The sequence below is a fragment of the Onthophagus taurus genome, chromosome 11 (assembly GCF_036711975.1).
Source record: "Onthophagus taurus isolate NC chromosome 11, IU_Otau_3.0, whole genome shotgun sequence".
Classification (NCBI taxonomy): Eukaryota; Metazoa; Arthropoda; class Insecta; order Coleoptera; family Scarabaeidae; genus Onthophagus; species Onthophagus taurus.
In genome coordinates this window covers 2,054,133-2,071,998 of record NC_091976.1, presented here as the reverse complement: position 1 = coordinate 2,071,998, position 17,866 = coordinate 2,054,133, and the positions used below count along the sequence as shown (strand labels likewise).

The 17,866-nt window shown below is 31.8% G+C and overlaps 1 protein-coding gene across 4 annotated transcripts in view; it reads right to left on the bottom strand.

Annotated features, from left to right (window-relative positions):
• LOC111422159 (uncharacterized) overlaps positions 1-17,866 on the bottom strand; it is an 86,296-nt gene that overhangs the window by 35,129 nt on the left and 33,301 nt on the right. Inside the window, exon 1 of one of the 4 annotated variants that reach the window (XM_071199759.1) lies at positions 3,611-3,660. The exons of the other annotated variants lie outside the window; for them this stretch is intronic. Coding sequence (XP_071055860.1) covers positions 3,611-3,645 — 35 coding nt within the window. The 5' untranslated portion in view covers positions 3,646-3,660. Of the gene's footprint in view, positions 1-3,610; positions 3,661-17,866 lie in introns of those variants that run through there. 4 annotated transcript variants of the gene reach the window in all.

Genomic DNA, 17,866 nt, shown 5'->3' with positions numbered 1-17,866 from the left:
CATTTATTAACTACAACAAACGCTAAATTAATGTTATGTGACTCACTTATGTTATCAGTATTTAATTATTGCGATATTGTTTATGGCCCCTGCTTATTGTCTGCAGATGTGGAGAGAATTCAGAAGGTTCAGTAGTCATGCTTAAGATTTGTGTACGGTATAAGACGAAGGGAGAGAGTGTCATACATGTTGCCGATAGCTAAATGGATGAATCTGAGTGATCGCAGAGCCCTTCACTTTGCTTGCCGTGTGCAGCAGATAATCACCACCAAAATTCCGCCATACCTGTATGAAAGAATCACTCATCAGGACTGATGTGCATAATTTAAATTTACGTTGCAAAAACTTTGTAACTATTCCTAAACACCGTTTGAAAACATTTAAAAAATCATTTTCCTATAATTGCGCGAAAATACTAAACAATATACCATCGTGATGATTGTGATGATCGTGTTGATTGGTGATATGATTGTGCTGCCTGTTCTTTGTTTTCTTTCAAAAAGAAATACAAAAAGTACTTAATGACTCATTGATTGTGCATTATTATTATTTTTTATTATTTTAATTGCTTTTTTTCTCTTTTTCTTTCATTTATCTTGTATGATTTTTTTTGCTTATTGTTATTAATAGTGGAAAGATCCATTTATTTATTTTTTTTATTTTAAAATAGAAACAATTGTTATGTTTATTTTGTTATTTGCTTCATGTAGTAGTTAGTATTATTACTATTTTCTTTACTTCTCTATTTTTTTTTTAAGTGATCCTTAAATCAGAATTTTCTGCAGGATCCCTAGTGATATTGTAATAGCAATGCTTATATACATATACACATCTTTTTTATTGTGTTGTTCTTGTGCAGTATCAATAAAATGATTATTATTGTTATTATTATTATTATTAACATAGGCGAAATAGAAATTTTTAATTTGCGTCAACGCTTATAAAGGAAGAAGTGGATCTCATAATGAAACCGAGCATACGCCAAGCCTTATTAACAATAGGTCAATGTGCTGTGAGTAGAGAAGCTTGGAATCGAGAGTCACTCCAAGGTCTGTAATAAATAATAAAGGAAATGTGTGTTAAGTTTTCGCCAGCGATGCTATAGTCGTAATGAACAATATTCTTCCTTCTCGAAAAAGAAATAACATTACATTTACACAAATTTAGGGTCAAGTGGTTTTTAGTGCAAAAGTCAGAAATCCTGAGAAGGTCAGTCTGCAAAAAGATACGTAGATAAAGCTCGAAATAAACCTTGAATATATCGTTTATATAGAGATTAAATAACAAGGGTTCGAGGTGGCTACCCTGAGGTACGCCAGAGGGAACTGACATAAAGTCAGAGCAATATCCGTTAAAGACACAATCTGGCTTCTACCTCGCAAATATGAATCAAACCAGCGGAATAACCCACCATGAACGCTAAAACCATGAAGTTTTGATAAAAGAAGTCCGTGATCCACACGATCAAAAACCTTGTTAAAATCGGTATAAATAGAATTAACTTGACAATATTAATCAAATGATGTTAAAATATAATTTGTCTATTCAAGCAGGTTGCTCTCCACTGACCGATTCGCAAAGAAACCATATTGTCTTGAATCGATTTAGCTCTGTATCCCAATTAATAGCAAAGAGGTACGAATGAATTATTCTACAAATATGCGAAGAAAAATGTTATTAACGTGTACTATCGGCTTATGGGAAATTATAATAAATCAACAGTACGATAAAGAATTACCTTCGCTGGCTTGAAGCGCTCAGTTTGGAATGCGGCGTTTTAATTTTACCCATATTTTACATGCAAAATTTGTAGTCACTATCTCAAACTTTAATCACTAATTAAACACTAAATCTATACACTAAACTAAACTATTCAACGAACCGTGCTTTCTTTTGAGTGGACACGACGAACGAAACGAACGAACTAAACCAAAGGACCGAAATACCAAAACAAACTTTTGTCAGCAAAAGTTCTGTGTAACCAAGGCGAAAATAATCCTATACCAATAAATCTCACAGTGAGCGATAACGCCCCCTTGTGGGCACTAGAGGCCTACAGAGGGGTGGTAAAGGGCGCAGAAAAAATTGGGAGTCCTGAAGCCGTTTAAAAATGCGACGGCTGATTTGTCTTTTTCTAATAGCTAGTGATGCGACGAGTTGGCAACAATTGAACGGGGGTATGTTTAGTAACTTAGAAAGTAAGATTTAAAGTACAAATAGAATCGAAACATAATTATGAGCTAAATTTCATTTTTCTGATGTTCTATAATTTCTATTACGGATCTATTAGAGATCTTTTTACGTAAATATAACTTGAATTGCATATACGTGTTTTGTGTTGACCGAAAATTCTCCAATTCATCATTCATTGGTTCATGGATGCTGCCTTGATTTCTAAATAAAAGTTTTTATTAATTGAATTTGTCTTTATAATAAAGTATTTATTTCTTACAGCGAAGTAGTTGTAGTATCTTAAAGACGATATCTTAAAAGAACGTCACGCATTATACGTATGTAGATCATTTACGATCATTTACCTTTGGCACCTCCTCCTTCGACTCAATCGATGAGAGAATCGATGAGAGACAAAAATGCAAAGTTAAAATAGCAAAAAGAAATTATAGAAATCTTGCTTCTTGCATGCCTAACATATCCATAAACTGTTAACTAAAATATAAATACGGTATAGATATCTCAAATAAGTTACCGAGTGGTTTAAACAACAGAGTTGTTAGAATAAGAATGAACACTTTAGCCCTCTCAACTGTCCAGGAAACATCTCTGTTAGGATAAGTACTCTATCCTTTTTTTCTGTTTTTTTTTTGTTTACCCCATTCACAATTCTTCAAAACCGACCTCTTCTCCTTTTTTACATCTTTTGTAGGGTTTTACGACCTGACGTGTTCAAAACAATTAATTTTTTTTCATGAAGAAAGGTCTCTGTATCAATATGGTTTTTTGCATTATTTAATACTTCCTCTGTCCGAAAATGAAAATCCCATTTAACGCACAAATGTTATAGGACTCTTTTTCAGAAAATTATTATTAAAATAGAAGGTTAAAATTTACAGGAATAGTTACGGAGAAATGTGAATTGGAAATGGTTTTATGTTTTAATAGCGTAACTAGTTTTAATGGTTTATTTTGCTTATTTATGCCATTCACCCCAATTTTTTAAATGTTATAGATATAATTTAAATAGTTATTTAGAAAGCTTAAATAATTATATAGCAATAACACGTCAGTTGCCCATATCGTTCAAATGTGCTACCTAGAGACTTAAACGATTTTTTTTTAAATAGAACACCCCTGTAAGAGGCGGTACTCAATCTATGCAAAAATTTATCCACAGATGGAACCACCATCAGGGCATTTAGTTTCGTTTTGCAAGCCGCTCGTACTAATGGTCTCAATTAGTTGTTATTGGAACATTAATGTCAATTTTGGGTTATACTTATAGGCGATAGATATATTAATCCCACGGAATTTAAGTTTTCATTACGACTTTTGGATGTTTGGTATCACACACTAAAATCACACCAAAAAAGTAATTTAAAATAAGGTAAAAATTAAAAGAGCTCTTTCTCAGTTTTCTAATAAATATACTTACAACCATTGCTTCTTCATTGGGTTTATTGTAACCATTGCTTCTGTCAGTTGCTCTGAAACTAAAATCTACCCACTGGGCACACGTTCTTTTATACTAGAAAAAACTATTTTGAGAAATGACCTTTAGCAAGCGGCACTAAAAAAACAAATATTGTGCCAAAATTTTTTTGGTAGGTGTATTTTTGGCAACATTATGTAGAATAAAAATAAACTAATAAACTATATAAAACAAACACAGTACCAAATTTCGCCGTAATCAACAAGTAATGCCCGGGATAGAATTAATTTTTAAGGGGGTGGTTAACCCCAACCACCCCTAAATGGTGTATTATGCCTTATTTTACATTAAACATTTTATTGTGCGACTAATTTACGGTTTTGTTAAAGTATTTTCAAAATACCTGACAATTTTATCACATCATTCTTACGAAAAGTGGTTACATGTTAACCCCCGTAACTTCGCTGGGGATGATCTAGAGCGAATGGGAAAAAACCCTTAACTAATATTTTTGAACGTGCTGGAAGTATACTTAATGCCGCCAAAATCGATAGGGTGGTTTTTAAATAATTCCAAAAAAATAGGGGTAGTTCGCCCTTCTTAACCCTCTGGTATATGTGTGATACATCAAAAGAAAGCTCTTTTAAAATGAATATCAGTTACAATTTACCAAATTTTGATAGCACTTTTCATTTTTAAAATATAAGTGAAAACGTACTTTTTCTCCAAACTTTCAACCCCTATAACTCGCCCCAGGGGCTTTTACCGCACGTATAAAAAAATGTACGAACCTTATTTTGGCCCATTCTATGACTGTACCAAATTGCATCGAAATCGGTGAGACACAGTTGTGACACTTCCCTTGTTAGTACCGGTTTCGATAATTACATATCATCATCAGCTAAATCTACAAGCGAAATTATAATAAAGACATATAGAAATAAATAAAATAAATAAATAAAATAAGTAAACTTACAGTCAAATAAATAATAAAAGTCACAATATAAAATGATTTAAAAATTAAAATAACGAGAAATAAAGATGTAAAGTGGACGACACTGAACAACACTACAGGTTAAAATGGAGTAATCACAAAAGAATAAAACAAGTTTCACGGATATATTAAAAACTAGAATTTTAAGTGTGAGTATAAAGGTTTGTAAATGAAGCAAAGCTGATCATTCATTAATTTTAGATTTTTATGTTTGTGTTTATCTATCTCGAGTTGTTCTAAAAGGTCTAATTTTTTCCTCTTCTTACAGTTGTGTAGGAGAGACACATTGTTATAATCGATGTCATGATTAAATTCCATTTTATGTTGGTAGACATTTGAAGAAGAAGTATTTTTATGTTCCTTAATTCTTTTTGCGAGTTTTCTACCTGTTTGGCCAATGTATAATGCTTCACATTCGTTACATTTAATAGAATAAACACCATTTTTATTTAACATATGTTCTTTGCTTTTGAAATTAGACAATATATCTATAAGTTTGTAGCTATTTTTAAAACCAATATTGATATTATTTTGTTTTAGAATACTGTTAATTTTATAATTTATGTCATTATAAGGTAAAGAACGAAATGTGGTGTGTTCATTAGTATCCTTAGTAAACAATGGGTCTAATTTTATTATAACATTATATAATATTTTATTAATTATATTTAGGGGATAGTTATTTTCTATGGCAAGTTTATTTATGAAATTAAATTCGTTTTGTATAGAAGTTGCATTAATAGAATATCTTAGCATTCTGTAGATGTCCGATTTACCTATAAGACCTATTACTGCTTGTTACGAATCACCTACGTCAAAAATTACTGATATTATTTATGATATTTTTACAAAATTAAATTTTAATCCTCAATTCACAGTAAAAAATTCACTTGACTTTATTAATAAAATAAAACACATAAACCCTAACAACAATATTATGATCTCATTTGATGTAACTAATCTTTACACAAATGTTGATACTGATTTTACTATTGACATTGTTTATAAATTATTTGAGGAACATTATAAAGACACAAATATAGCTTCTGATATCACATCACTTGTCAAATTTATTATTCAACAGAATTATTGCAAATTTAACGAAAAGTTTTATAAACTTGAGAAAGGTTTACCTATGGGTCTATCTATATCTGGATTTATCGCCGACTTATATCTAGATTATATAGAGAATAATTATATTATAAACAAACTTAATCCTTATTCTAACAACATCAAAAAATGGATTAGATATGTGGATGATGTTTTCTGTCTATGGGAAGGTACCAACGATGATCTTATAGCAATGTTAAATTATATAAATAATATTCATGAGAAGTTGAAATTCACTTTAGAAATTGAAAAAGATAGAAAAATTAATTTTCTTGACTTAACTATAAATAGAAATGACTTAGATCTAAATTATGACATATATAAGAAATCAACAAACTTAAACACAATTATACCTTATGACTCTTACCATCCTAATAATCATAAATTTGTATTCCAATCGTACATCTACAGAATGCTAAGATATTCTATTAATGCAACTTCTATACAAAACGAATTTAATTTCATAAATAAACTTGCCATAGAAAATAACTATCCCCCAAATATAATTAATAAAATACTATATGTATAATGTTATAATAAAATTAAACCCATTATTTACTAAGGATACTAATGAACACACCACATTTCGTTCTTTACCTTATAATGACATAAATTATAAAATTAAAAGTATTCTAAAACAACACAATATCAATATTGATTTTAAAAATAGCTACAAACTTATAGATATATTGTCTAATTTCAAAAGCAAAGAACATATGTTAAATAAAAATGGTGTTTATTCTATTAAATGTAACGAATGTGAGGCATTATACAGGGTGTCCCAGACCACCCGTACCAGCCGATTTATTCGGAAACGGTGAGTCCTAGAGAGTTGAAATAAAAAATTCGTCAACTAAAGCAGACACCCTCCTTCTAGATAGTGTGTTACGACCGACCAACAACAACCGGAAGTGGGTGCAATTGAGTTGTACTTTAATATTTTATATGTAAAGAGGGGTCAATTACGATATCATCGTAAAGAACTCTTCAATAGAAATCTCTTTTGCTTGAAAAAAATTTTTATATTGCTAATCGTTTTCGAAATAATCCACCCTAATTGTTGGTACTTTTTACCGGTGTTATTTAAGTTGACAAATAGATGTCGCTATTCGTCGTTTTGAAAAATCGTGTATTTTAGAAATGGTTGGTTAATAACAAAAAATTGTTTTTACTAACAAAATGTTATTGACAGAACGTCAACTTTGTGAAACTAGCAGTTATCAATTCTTCGTATTTATATTGAACAACTAATTAGAATTTTATTTAAACATCAACATGCCTTTCAACAATGAAGAAGCGTATGACATGTTGATGTTATTGGGGGAATGCAGACAAAATTTTCGGGCTGCCGAAAGATTGTATGCCGAGCGCTTTCCTTACCGACCACAGCAAAGTCGTCATGTCTTCAGTCGTCTTGCTTGTAGAGTTAAGCGATTTGGGGTAGTTCGTCCTCATCACAACATCAGACACAGAATAAAAAGAACCGTGCAAGACAATCGAACAGCGGAGGTAATAGCCGGTGTTGAGTTATACCCTCATTTATCCGTCCGTGATATGGCAAGGGAATTCGATATCACCAAGAGCTCAGTCCAACGGATATTAAAAGAAAATAAATTTTACGCTTATCATGTAAATCTTTGCCAAGAATTAAGAGATCAAGATTTTAATAACCGATTACAATTTTGTAATTGGTTATTAGGCCAAACTCAATTTTTTCATCGGAATATCCTTTGGACAGATGAAGCGACATTTAAAAGTAATGGGCAGTTAAACCTGCACAATGCCCACTACTGGTCAGAAGTTAACCCCCATTGGATGGTTGAAATGAACAATCAAAATCTGTGGTCTCTAAATGTGTGGTGCGGGATTTTGGGCGACACCATAATTGGGCCCTTTTATTTTGATGGCACTCTCAATGGTCGCAGGTATGCGGAATTTCTTGCTGGCACATTGCAGCATGATTTGTTGGGTGACATTCCACTAGCAATAAGGAGGAGATTGTGGCTACAACAAGATGGCTGCCCAGCACATTATGCTGCGGTATCTCGTGCGATTTGTGACCAAAAATTCCCTGGGCGATGGATTGGAAGAGGAGGTTGTGTGGCGTGGCCAGCACGATCACCCGATTTGACCCCTCTTGATTTCTATCTTTGGGGTCGACTTAAGAATTTAGTTTATAAACATCGACCAACAACAAAGGAAGAAATGAAGAACAGAATTCAAGAAGCGTGTCAGAATTTAAGTGCAAGAGAAATTTTAAATGCGGTAGATAGTGTAAGGCTCCGGCTTGAAAAATGTGTTGCTCAAAATGGTAGACAATTTGAACATTTATAATCTTTATTATCTTGATTTTGTTAATTTTTTATTAGATTGAGCGTTTTGTGTCGTTTTGTCGTCCAAATAATTCCTTTCCATAGTTATTTTATTCATTTGTTTAATAAGAACTGGTATTTTTACTTTAATTTATTAAGTTTTATTATTTAGTGTTTTGTAATATTCTTCTGTGGTAAAAAAAACTCCTTGTTATTTTATTCATTTTGTTAGTAAAAACAATTTCTTGTTATTAACCAGCCATTTCTAAATTACACGATTTTTCAAAACGACGAATAGCGACATCTATTTGTCAACTTAAATAACACCGGTAAAAAGTACCAACAATTAGGGTTTATTATTTCGAAAACGATTAGCAATATAAAAATTTTTTTCAAGCGAAAGAGATTTCTATTGAAGAGTTCTTTACGATGATATCGTAATTGACCCCTCTTTACATATAAAATATTAAAGTACTACTCAATTGCACCCACTTCCGGATGTTGTTGGTCGGTCGTAACACACTATCTAGAAGGAGGGTGTCTGCTTTAGTTGACGAATTTTTTATTTCAACTCTCTAGGACTCACCGTTTCCGAATAAATTGGCTGGTACGGGTGGTCTGGGACACCCTGTACATTGGCCAAACAGGTAGAAAACTCGCAAAAAGAATTAAGGAACATAAAAACACTTCTTCTTCAAATGTCTACCAACATAAAATGGAATTTAATCATGACATCGATTATAACAATGTGTCTCTCCTACACAACTGTAAGAAGGGCAAAAAATTAGACCTTTTAGAACAACTCGAGATAGATAAACACAAACATAAAAATCTAAAATTAATGAATGATCAGCTTTGCTTCATTTACAAACCTTTATACTCACACTTAAAATTCTAGTTTTTAATATATCCGTGAAACTTGTTTTATTCTTTTGTGATTACTCCATTTTAACCTGTAGTGTTGTTCAGTGTCGTCCACTTTACATCTTTATTTCTCGTTATTTTAATTTTTAAATCATTTTATATTGTGACTTTTATTATTTATTTGACTGTAAGTTTACTTATTTTATTTATTTATTTTATTTATTTCTATATGCCTTTATTATAATTTCGCTTGTAGATTTAGCTGATGATGATATGTAATTATCGAAACCGGTACTAACAAGGGAAGTATCAGAACTGTACCTCACCGATTTTGTTGAAATTTGGTACAGCGATAGTATGGCCAAAAATAAGGTTTACGTATTTTTTTATACGTGCTAATAAAGCCCCTGGGGCGAGTTATAAGGGTTGGAAATCGGGGCGAAATATATATATTCCCTTATAGGCTGAAAACGAAAGCTATCGAAAGCTATCGAAATGTGGTAAATGTAAACTGATATTCATTTTCAAAGAGCTTTCCATTGATGTATCACACATATATCTGAGGGCTTCAGAGGGTAAACTACCCCTAGTTTTTTGGAATATTTTAAAAACTACCATGTCGATTTTGGCGATATTATGTGTCGTTATAGTACGTTTAAAAACATTAATGACGTGTTTTTTTTATTTGCCTCTGACCATCCCCTGCAAAGTTACGGGGTATGATAGATAACCCCTTTCCTTAAGAATAATGTGATAATCAGTTACACTTTTGAACACTATTTTGAAGAAAACTATTAATTAGATGTAAAATATTAATGACATGTTTTTTCTTATTTGCCTCTGACCATCCCCTGCAAAGTGCTCTTTCCTTAAGACTAATGTGATAAACTGTTACACTGTTGAACAATATTTTAAAGAAAAGCATAAATTAGACGTAAATTAAGATTTACGCAGGAAAAAAAACCCTATACGACATTTAGGGGTGGCTGGGGTTAACTACCCTAACCACCCCAATAATTAAATTTTTTTGCGAAAAAATCGATTTTGGTGCAATTTACGACGATGATTTTTTATACGTTAGGTAGTACTTTTGAAAGAACTTAAAAGGGTTAGAAGTTTGGGGTAGAAAATATATTTTCGCATATAATTTTCATAATCCTACAGAAAACGTTTTTTATCCTTACTCTATTTAAATAACACAAAAGTTAGTGTAGTTATATAAATATTTATTAATAATAAGTTAAAAAGTAACTGGCAAAGAAATGGTTGACTATTACAAATTGTATTCTACATTATTAATTTAATTTCTTTCTTTTTACTTTTTTTATTCAATGTATTGGTGGCAATAATGAAAATCATGGAAAGAATGTTTTAAACACAACGATTGTTTACACCATGCACAAATTACAAGAGCTATTTCTCCACAGATATCGCACGTAGGTTTTTCATTAGAAAAACAAACCTCCACGAGATTTTCAACTGTTCTGGTCTCTCCTCTATATATCCAGACGCAAGCCACGCGTATTTAAAAACATTAATAAATCGTGGGGAAGACAACTGGTTATGCGTTAGGGATTGCAATTTTAAAATATTATCTCGCTGATGCAAATTGACATCGTACTGATAGAGAATAATTTGATCAGAAAATCTTCTAATGAAATTATTCCATATTCTAAAACCAAATACATCCAGGGGTTGAATTTGACCTGTTGGCAGTGGCCACTCCAAGAATCCAGTAATAGTAATGATTTGGGTCCGGTGTTTGGGAAATAGACATTTTGTAACCAATTTTTCATATGAGCAGAAGTCAGTTTACCAGACTTTGATGCCAAAACGAATGTGTTATCTGCTTTGAACATTGTATTTATTACCCTCGGTCCAAACGTACCAGAGGATTCTAACAATGTAGAATACAATTTGTGATATTTAACCATTTTTTTTCAGTTGCTTTTTAACTCATTATTAATAAATATTTATATAATTATCCTAGCTTTTATGTTATTTAAATAGAATAAGGATAAAAAAGTTTTTTCTGTAGGAGTATGAAAGTTATTAGCGAAAATATATTTTCTACCCCAAACTTCTAACCCTTGTAAGTTCTTACAATAGTACTAACGTATAAAAAAATCAGCGTGGTAAATTGCTATAAAATCGACAAACAATTTTCGCAAAAAAAAATTTATTTGGGGTGGTTAGGGTAGTTAACCCCCGCCACCCCTTAATGTCGTATAGGGTTTATTTTACTGCGTAAATCTTAATTTAGATCTAATTAATAGTTTTCTTCAAAATAGTGTTCAAAAGTGTAACTGATTATCACATTATTCTTAAGGAAAGGGGTTATCTATCATACCCCGTAACTTTGCAGGGGATGGTCAGAGGCAAATAAAAAAAACACGTCATTAATATTTTTAAACGTACTATAACGACACATAATATCGCCAAAATCGACATGGTAGTTTTTAAAATATTCCAAAAAACTAGGGGTAGTTTACCCCCTGAAGCCCTCAGATATATATGTGATACATCAATGGAAAGCTCTTTGAAAATGAATATCAGTTTACATTTACCACATTTCGATAGCTATTTTCAGCCTATAAGCGAATATATATATTTCGCCCCGATTTCCAACCCTTATAACTCGCCCCAGGGGCTTTATTAGCACGTATAAAAAAATACGTAAACCTTATTTTTAGCCATACTATCGCTGTACCAAATTTCAACAAAATCGGTGAGGGACAGTTCTGATACTTCCCTTGTAAGTATATGTATTTATTAGAAAATTGAGAATGAGCTCTTTTAATTTTTACCTTATTTTAAATCATACACCTCAGTGATTATGGATTTACTAGAAAAAAGTAATTGCCGATATGATTTAGAGACGACTAAAATACACTTATGTGTAGATGACAGTATACGCAGTCTGATTTGGTAATCATACCTGATATTATGTTAATTAGTTTTAAGTTTTTAGGACTCTAAACTCAGAGATTTTTTTATGTATTTTACTGTTTTTCGCAGAATTTAAGTTGTTGTGGCCCTACTCTACGAGATCTTTCTAATAAGCTATCAATCGTTCAAATCGATACACAAACAAAAAAGTTTTTCTTTTATGAGTGGTACCCTTCAACAACCCGAGAAATTCTCTTTGTAAGGGTTACAAACATACCTGTCCTTCTCGAATTGTAAAGGCTTTCTACTTTCATCTCTGTCGTCCAGATGTCCGCCACACGGTCAAATAGTTTATTTAGTCATTCAATAATATCTTCATCTGTTTTTGCTTTTGCAATAAAATTTGTTCCAAAAAAAGAGTCGGTGGCGCGATAAGATTAAGACCGTTTTTAAAAAGTTTTTATTTTTCGTTATTTTAACTTCAAGAATTTTGTACAGAAAATTTTATTTCTTGAACAATGAACAAACTTGAAACAAATAAAGAGAAATCTAACTAAGCCTATAAAAAATTAAATGGAACTTGAAACAAATACAGAAAAATTTAACTGAGCATAGTGAGCAGATGAAAAATAATAATAGGTAATTTTAATTTCAAGAATCGTCGGGTGTCTGTCATTCCGGGAATAATATATAACACGTGCGGCGTCTTCGTGCAGAGATGAGGACTTAAAAATGAGTTTTCATCAAGATCAAATAAATGCAATCCAGAAGCAATCGAACCATTTAAATGGAAACATGAAAGCTTTACAATGAATACCCAGAAACATTTTCGAATCAAATGTTTTAGATGTGGCAAAAAAAGAGAAAGAAGGTGAAGTACATACACTCAACAAAATTGTTACAATAAGTTCTTTACATATCGAAAATTCTATTAACAATTCAAACAAACGAAGGGAAATGTAACATAGAATTGGATACAGGTGCAGCAGTTTCTACAATGTCGATGCAACAATTCAAGGGATATGTCCCAACACAAATGTGAAACTAGGAACGTATACAGGAGAAATCATTCACAATACTGGTTCAACGACAGTCAACATTGGTTACAATGACCAAGTAGTTGAATAGAAGTTGTATGTTCTACCTTTAGAAGTAGATGCCATATACATAGTATATAGGTTACAAAGTTGAATACGTTTTTGGATTTATACAAAAAAGTTTTTTCTGACGAATTACACCAATTACGGTTACAAATTCGTCGACCAGAATACCTAACCAATTTTCTGCAAACCACGACCTGTACCATATGCTTTACAGTCCAGAGTGGAAGAAGAATTGGAAAAACAAGAAATCATTGAAAAAACAATTCATTCGACTCGGGGGACACCAATAGTTCCAGTTCCAAAAAAAAAATGGAAGAATAAGTCTATGTGCTGCTTACAATATCACAATAAATAAATATTTACAAGATGATCATTACCTGATACCAAAGATAGAAGATGTTTTCAATAAGATGAAAGGTGTCACATGAAAGTAGACGAAGAAAGTTCCATGACACAGGCTATATGAACCCATAAAAATGTTTACAAAGTAAAGAGACTAATGTTTGGTATTAAAACTGCCTCATCTACATGGCAACGATTTATGGACAGACTGGTACAGGATTTGGATGGTGTCGTTATTTAGAATTAAATTATTGAGGAATTGTATCATCGTTTACGTTCGGTTATGCAGAGATTACGTGAAAATAATTTACACTTAAACAAGAAAAAGTGTAAGTTTTGCAGAAAGCAAATATCTTACCTTAGATACATAATTGATGAAGGTAGAGGCTATTCTAAATGCGAGCGAGCAACAAATACATATATCACAATTAAGAAGTTTCCTAGGATTGGTTTATTACTATTAATCATTTTTAGCGAATTTTACATCAAAATTGTGTCCTTTGTACCGATTATTAAAAACTAATGTTAACTTTGAATGGAATAAACAGTGTGAAAAGTATTGTTAGATTTAAAAAAAACACAAGTACAAGTACTTACAAGTATAGAGCCCTGCAGAAATGTTGTTAAACAAAAAAATAAGAACAGGACTAGATAGAGTAGATTATACGTACTTAGAGAGGAACAAAAATTATCACGCGACGAAGTTAGAAGAGAATTAGAAATTGGAACAAAAGTACAAGCTCCAAATTATACAAATCGAATAGATAAATGGAACTTCAGAACCAGGGTAGAAATGGTACACAACATTGTGAGATTGAAATTTAAGGGAAAATTCTACGTAGATATAAAGTTACCAAATGTAGCCGCCCCTTAACAACTGAAGGGTTGAGGGGAAAAACGTGATAAGTCCAATATTTCATTAATTGATCTAAATGATTGAATCTTGTAGTAAAAATTACGACCTACTAGATGATCCATGAGTTTTAGATGAAAACATGTTTAGTCTTGAGATATTCACAAAATAAGTTTAGATGTACAGGGGAAAAACATGGTAAGTCTAAAAAACCGTTAAGTCCAAAAAAAATATAATTCTTTGTGGTTAATAGTATCCCAAGATATGTTAGCAGACTTTTTTTAGTCCATTTAAACGAATAAAAAATATACAATGACAACAATATTTAGGTTGGTATTACTTGTCATTTATTAAATTTTTAGTTGACAGTGACAGCCGGTAAACGTAATTCAAAACGGTTTAAATACTTTAATAAAATTGTAACAAATGCAGAAAAAATATAATGTGTATCGCGACATTAAGCCCTAAATAACTATTATTGTTGCAACAAAACGTGTTCTTTTTCGCCTTGACGACGTAATCAACACATTGTTAGTAACAATATAGTAGTTCTGTGGTTTTTGTGTTGTAAAATATCTCAAAATGTCTGAAAGTCCATCTGTTGGTTTAAGTGAAGATGATAGCGGTGGATGTAAAGAGTTGAAAACAAAGAAAAGAAAAATATTTGGAAGAATTACTGAGGTCGGTAAGAAATTGCTGTTACAAACCCATGAAACAAGAAGACCCTGAACATTCAAGAAAAAATGTTTTGAACAACTATTATCTAAAAAAAGTAAAGAAAAAATTATTAATCATTTCAATAAATTAAAGTCAAAGGACGAACAAAATTTGCATTTGGCAGGATTAATATCTATATTGCCAATTCGGCGAAGAAGGAACAGAAAACCGGAAGCAGAAGTGTTATTTCGGGAAGCTAGTTACTGTTATAAAGTCCGCGTAGTCATGGATAACAATGTGGAAGAAAAGTTGTCTGTAAGGTAGCATTTATGGCTCTGCATGGTATAGGGTGATCAAAAGTCGATTATATACTAGCATCGTTAAAAAATTACGGAACAGCACCAAAGGATAAGAGAGGCAAACACAAAAATCGCCCCAACAAAATTTCTGAAGAGGTGAAGAGTGCTGTTCATGCCCATATTAAATCTCTGAAAGGAAGATCTAGTCACTACAGTTTGCACGATTCCACTAAGACATATCTGCCTGAAGAATTAAACATCAAAAAGTTGTTTTTGATGTTTAAAGAAATTCATGGCGAACTGAAGATTTCTTATGAAACATATAGAACAATCTTCAATAATGACTTCAACATAGCGTTTGGTTACCCACGTACCGATACGTGTAGCAACTGTGATGAGTTTGCAGCAAGAAAGAAGAGTTTACTATCACAAATAAGCAATGAAACGGATAGGGAAAAACATTTAACACTTAAAATTGAAGTCGATCGCATAGCAATAGAAAATAAACTTCATCTTTTAAACGCAGATACCTTTTATAGAAAAAAGCGAAATTCTAGGAAGTCGTGTAAGAAATCTGAAACTAGAGAAGCAATCTGCTTAGATTTTGGTAAAAATTTGCCAGTCCTCAATATACCGACCAATGATGTTTATTATAAACGACAACTTTCTGTATTTGCTTTCAATATCCATATATTGTCAACTGGTGAAAGCGTGTTTTACGTCTACCCAGAAACTGTTGGTAAAAAAGGTAGCGATGATGTTTGCTCCTTACTTCACCACTTTATATATAACATTTTAGACACTAAAGTGAAAGAGCTTGAGATATTTTGTGACTCTTGTGGTGGCCAAAACAAAAATGTGACAATGTTTCGTTTTTTACATCACGTAGTACACGAAGAACGCAAATTGACATCATTGAAAATGACATTTCCCATAAGGGGACACTCATACCTAGAGTGTGATAAGAACATGGCTCTTGTGAATCAAAAGATTAATGTGGAACATCACGATGAATGGCTGGAAGTATTTAAAAATGCACGGAGGAAGCCATTTCCCTTTCATGTAATTCCAGTTCAGCAAAATTTCTTTCAAAGCTGGACCGTTTACTTGGACACTCTTTATAAAAAAAAATTACCGTTTAAATCAAGACCCGTCAGAATTATAGATATTAACCAGGAAGATTCTGATGTTATACGGTACAAAGCTGCCTATAATGGTCCTTGGTTCAGTGAATCACTGAAACATTACACTGTTACAGATTTCGTTAATAAAATTGATTTTGATACTTTAAATAATGTAGTTATATTTTTTTTTGTTTTATAAGCACCTGTGTTTATTATTGCATTGATCTCTCCTCAAATATTAAATTTTTTTCCATTAACTCTTCTTTGGTAAAGAGCAAAAAGATGATAAGTATGGGACTTACCGTTTTCTTGCATTGCAATTCTATTTGTTACCTTAGTCTGACTTTATTTACGCGTAGAACGCAAACATTTAAGAATTATCGTGTTCACAGAATCAATAAAAAATAAATTCGAATATTAATTACCATAGCAAAATCGAAGAATTACTTCCCATCGGCCTAGAAAAAGTCTGGTAACTTTAAAATAGTTCTCTTATGAAATTACGCATTTGTGACTTATCACGTTTTTTCCCTGGACCCTTCAACTGTAATCACCGAATGTGATGCGTTAGCAAATATTTGTTATAAATAACTGCGAATACTTCGATACTGGAGAATTGTAATTCCGACTCCACGAAGTACTCCAATCGCCGACGCGGTGTTCGAGTTACGCTTCCGTATTCATAAAGTCTTATGATATAAATTGTAATTTTACATAAAAGTTAAATAATTAAAACGTTCTTTCGATAAAAAAAACTCTAAATAACGGTTAAATAATATACACCCCGTATACCGCTTATAAAGGAAAGATAATTGATCAAGAAATAAATTTATCTGAACAAGATATAAATACGAAAACCTGAAAACCTAATAAAAGTTATTTTCCAAAACCGTCAATTCTTTTTAATTAACTTCCTTTCTATGTTGCATCTAATTCTTGTTACTTAACTCTTCGCAGTGATGGACGCTGTTTTTTTAAATTAGTAAATGAATGATTCCCATTATCGAGTAGTTTATTCGAATAAATTCATTCATGCAAACAATTTGTTTTTAATAGTCTTCTAGATATAAATAGTGTGTATAAAGTATTATACGTAATTGCAAATATTTTAAATAAAATTACTTTGAGATTACGACAAACAACAGATCGACACATTAAAAAGAACTTCTTTTTAACGTGTGCAATATGACATCTTAGTTAACTCGTATGACATTAGTCTCTGAAGATAGCCATGGGCCGAAACTAGTAAGACTTAATTAAATAAATAATAAAACCAGTTTCAAAAGTACAATACTAAGAATATTAAATTTAATTACCTTCTCACGTATCAAACAACTGGTATAATGGATTTTAACTATAATTATTTAATTACCCATTGTTTATAAAAACTTTACATAAACTAAACTCAACTAACACCACGAAAAAAGTAAACAATAAACAGTAAACTATAAACTCAAAAATTTAAGAACGGACAATAAAGTTCAAAACACACTTTTAGAAATAATAAAACTACCGGTAACGCCACAGAATAACAATAACCAGAAGGGACACTGGGGCTAAAACTGACGCCGTATTATGGAGAATCACCAAGGTATTGCTGCTAGGTGGTAAATTATCCAATAAGAACAAAGCTTCACAATAGCCAACGGTTATTTTAAAACAGTCTTTGTCAAAGTGGGAGATAACGCACCCTTGTGGACACTAGAGGTCTA